General features: G+C 48.5%; 1 protein-coding gene across 1 annotated transcript; it reads left to right on the top strand.

The window, feature by feature from the left end:
• The first annotated feature begins 442 nt into the window (after nt 1-442).
• LOC104419765 (homeobox-leucine zipper protein ATHB-40) lies at nt 443-2,365 on the top strand. Its single transcript, XM_010031526.2, has 3 exons — nt 443-662; nt 816-1,120; nt 1,907-2,365. Exons 1-3 carry the CDS (start codon nt 560-562, stop codon nt 2,141-2,143), a joined length of 645 nt encoding a protein of 214 aa, XP_010029828.2. The 5' UTR covers nt 443-559; the 3' UTR covers nt 2,144-2,365.
• Nucleotides 2,366-2,783: the final 418 nt, after the last annotated feature.

Here is a 2,783-nt window from a genome sequence, read left to right as displayed (position 1 = left end):
GTCACGGTACTCCGGGTCGAGAGATAGAATCGGAAGAGAAACTAGCGGATAGGAATATTCCCAAAACGATCGGTGCATGAATCTGGTCACTGATCTTTCGTCACTGCGACTACCATCTTCGCACGGTTTTCCCACGAAAGGACTCGGGCCCGAAACGGAGGGGGAGGGAGGGGGAGGAGGGGGGCTACGTGTCGAGGCGTTCCTACGTGCAACCTTTCGCTTTACGTGCTCCCTTTCGGTAAAGTATCGAGCATTACGTTGGAAACGATGTTTATGTCTCAATAAACCAGACATAAAAATTTAAGCAAGGTGACATCACCTTCTTCGTCAAATTCCGCACACAAGTCTCGATGGCAATCCGGATAATTTAGGCCGAATTCGGAGCCCCATTTAGCAACCCTTCTCCCTATAAAAAAAAGGTCTCGGTCTGCTAAATGCTTGAGTTCCACTCAAAAAACCAGTGAGGAGGAGCGCACGCAAACACATAGCGACCTCCCTGCGAAAAAGAAGCTGCAGCAAAGCTCCTTTTACCGCAGACACGGAAAGAGAGAAGGGGGGCATGAGAATCACCATGGACAACGACCACCAACTAGAAGAACATATGGCTCTTATCTCTGAGCTGTACCCGGGGGTTTACACGCAGATCGTACCGCCCGTTAAAGGTTAGTCCCCTATCTAATGCGTCTCCATGCTCTAGGTACGCACTGACAGGCGTCGTATCTCGTTCGGCCGCCGGACTTTCGGGGCGGTGCGGAAATGGAACCGGCCGTGACTAACTTGGCGGTATCGTTCTTTTCTTTTTGGGTGGCGTGTAGAGTCGAAGCCACGGCGCAGGAGGAAGAAGAGCAAGGGCGAGGGCGGCGCAGCGGGGCCGAGGAAGAGGAAGCTGAGCGAGGAGCAGGTGAACCTGCTGGAGCAGAATTTCGGGAGCGAGCACAAGCTGGAGTCGGAGAGGAAGGATCGGCTGGCCTCGGAGCTCGGGCTCGACCCGAGGCAGGTGGCCGTCTGGTTCCAGAACCGGCGCGCCCGGTGGAAGAACAAGAAGCTCGAGGAGGAGTACGCGAAGATGAAGTCGGCGCACGAGGGCACCGTCATCGAGAAGTGCCGCCTCGAGTCCGAGGTTCCTCCCTCCCTCCCTCCCTCTCTCTCTCTCTCTCTCTCTCTACAGTATAATTTGGTTAATGCCATTTAGTTTCTTGAAGTGGATTGATCTCCACTTCTAGCGACCATGAAATCCTACGCATCAAGAAGAGAGTTCAACGCAAAAGAGAAGGTGCTGCTTGTCCTGTCATGCACGAGGATTTTCAGGGAAAAATTCTCACAATATCTCGACCCTTCGATCCTTGCATCTTCTCCGTTTCAGCAAAAGGAAAAGAACGACATTAAAAATACTCAAATTCTTCCTGGGGACGATAGCTGGCTGGAGCTGATGGTGATGATGATGATGATGATGATGGTGGTCTTATCCTAAAGAAGAGGACGGGGCATGACCCCACCAGCATCTGAACGTGCATGAGCTCTAGGCTCGAAGAATGCCAACGCCACCTCGCTCTTCCCCACTTTTCTTTTCTCGTCCTTTTCTATTACGTTCTCATCATTTTCTTTCAAGAAAATGAGAAGGAAAACGACAGACCCGAAAGGAAAGAAATGGTCCAAGCACCAGCAATCCGACACCTCGCTAGAAAGCCAAGTACCGACGGTGGTCCGTACGATGTTGTTTACGGTGGCTTGGGCCTTGGAAAGGCCCACGCAGCGCATTTGTCCCCACCCTTCGTTCCAAAATCTGATCTACGGATAAAGATCCACCCCAAAATCTCCAAAAAGAACAATTATATTTACATCTTGAAATTGTGGTTGACAAAATTTTCGCCTTACGCTAATATGGTAGGTTTTCTTTTATACGCAGGTACTGAAGCTGAAGGACCAGCTGATCGAGTCGGAGAAGGAGATCCAGCGGCTGCTGGAGCGGGCCGACGGGCCCGCGGCGTCAAGCAACAGCCCGAGCTCGTCGATGTCGATGGACGCGAGCATGGACAGGCGGTTCCCGGGGGAGTTCGCGTACGAGGACGTTTTCTACATGCAGGAGAACGTATACAATGTCTACGGCATGGACTGGATGAACCTTTTTGACTCGCGCCAATGAGATGGATTTTAATGCTTTGAGCTGGTCGGTTAGGGTATATGTAGTGGCTAGCTAGTGCAAAGCACTATTAATTAGGGCTATGTAGATAGTGATAAATCTTAGTGTAAATTATTTTTTAATTTCTTTGTCTAAGTTTCTGGGTGTGTTCAACGTGGTGACCGGTTAGAATGTGAAAATTATGTGATCATCAATTAATTTCTAGCTAGTAGCGCATTTATCTTAGTGTGTTTCTTGCTTTATTAATCATTTCAGTTCTAAACCCAGTGTTGTGAATATATATTGTGGGCTATAATCCCTTCCCTAATAATTTGTGAAGAGATGGTCCACCAACAAAATTTGAACCTACAAATTTAACCAACGGACCATAGTGGATGGCACGGTTAGCATGTATTCGCAAGAGTCAATCAAGTCGAGGATGGATTAGCGATACTTCACAACATATATCTGAAAAAAGAAAAGTAGATAAGAACCTACGACTAACAAATATAGTTATCGCATAATTATCGGTACCCGGTTTTGTCACATGCTTTTAATTAGCATTGTGTGCATTTACTTCAACCGTGGGAAGTGCATATTCGACAAGCTAAATCGAATGCACGTGAAGAAGGCCGCGAGGAGAGGAATTCGACCAAGATGAACG

This window comes from Eucalyptus grandis, chromosome 9, assembly GCF_016545825.1.
Source record: "Eucalyptus grandis isolate ANBG69807.140 chromosome 9, ASM1654582v1, whole genome shotgun sequence".
NCBI lineage: Eukaryota > Viridiplantae > Streptophyta > Magnoliopsida > Myrtales > Myrtaceae > Eucalyptus > Eucalyptus grandis.
The sequence above is the reverse complement of the archived record's forward strand: the minus strand, read 5'-3'. Positions and strand labels throughout refer to the sequence as shown.

Coding starts and splice junctions, on each gene's coding strand:
- LOC104419765 (XM_010031526.2), top strand. CDS start 560: ATGAGAATCACCATGGACAACGACCACCAACTAGAAGAACATATGGCT. Junction 663..815: donor GATCGTACCGCCCGTTAAAG/GTTAGTCCCCTA, acceptor GGTGGCGTGTAG/AGTCGAAGCCACGGCGCAGG. Junction 1,121..1,906: donor AGTGCCGCCTCGAGTCCGAG/GTTCCTCCCTCC, acceptor TTTTATACGCAG/GTACTGAAGCTGAAGGACCA.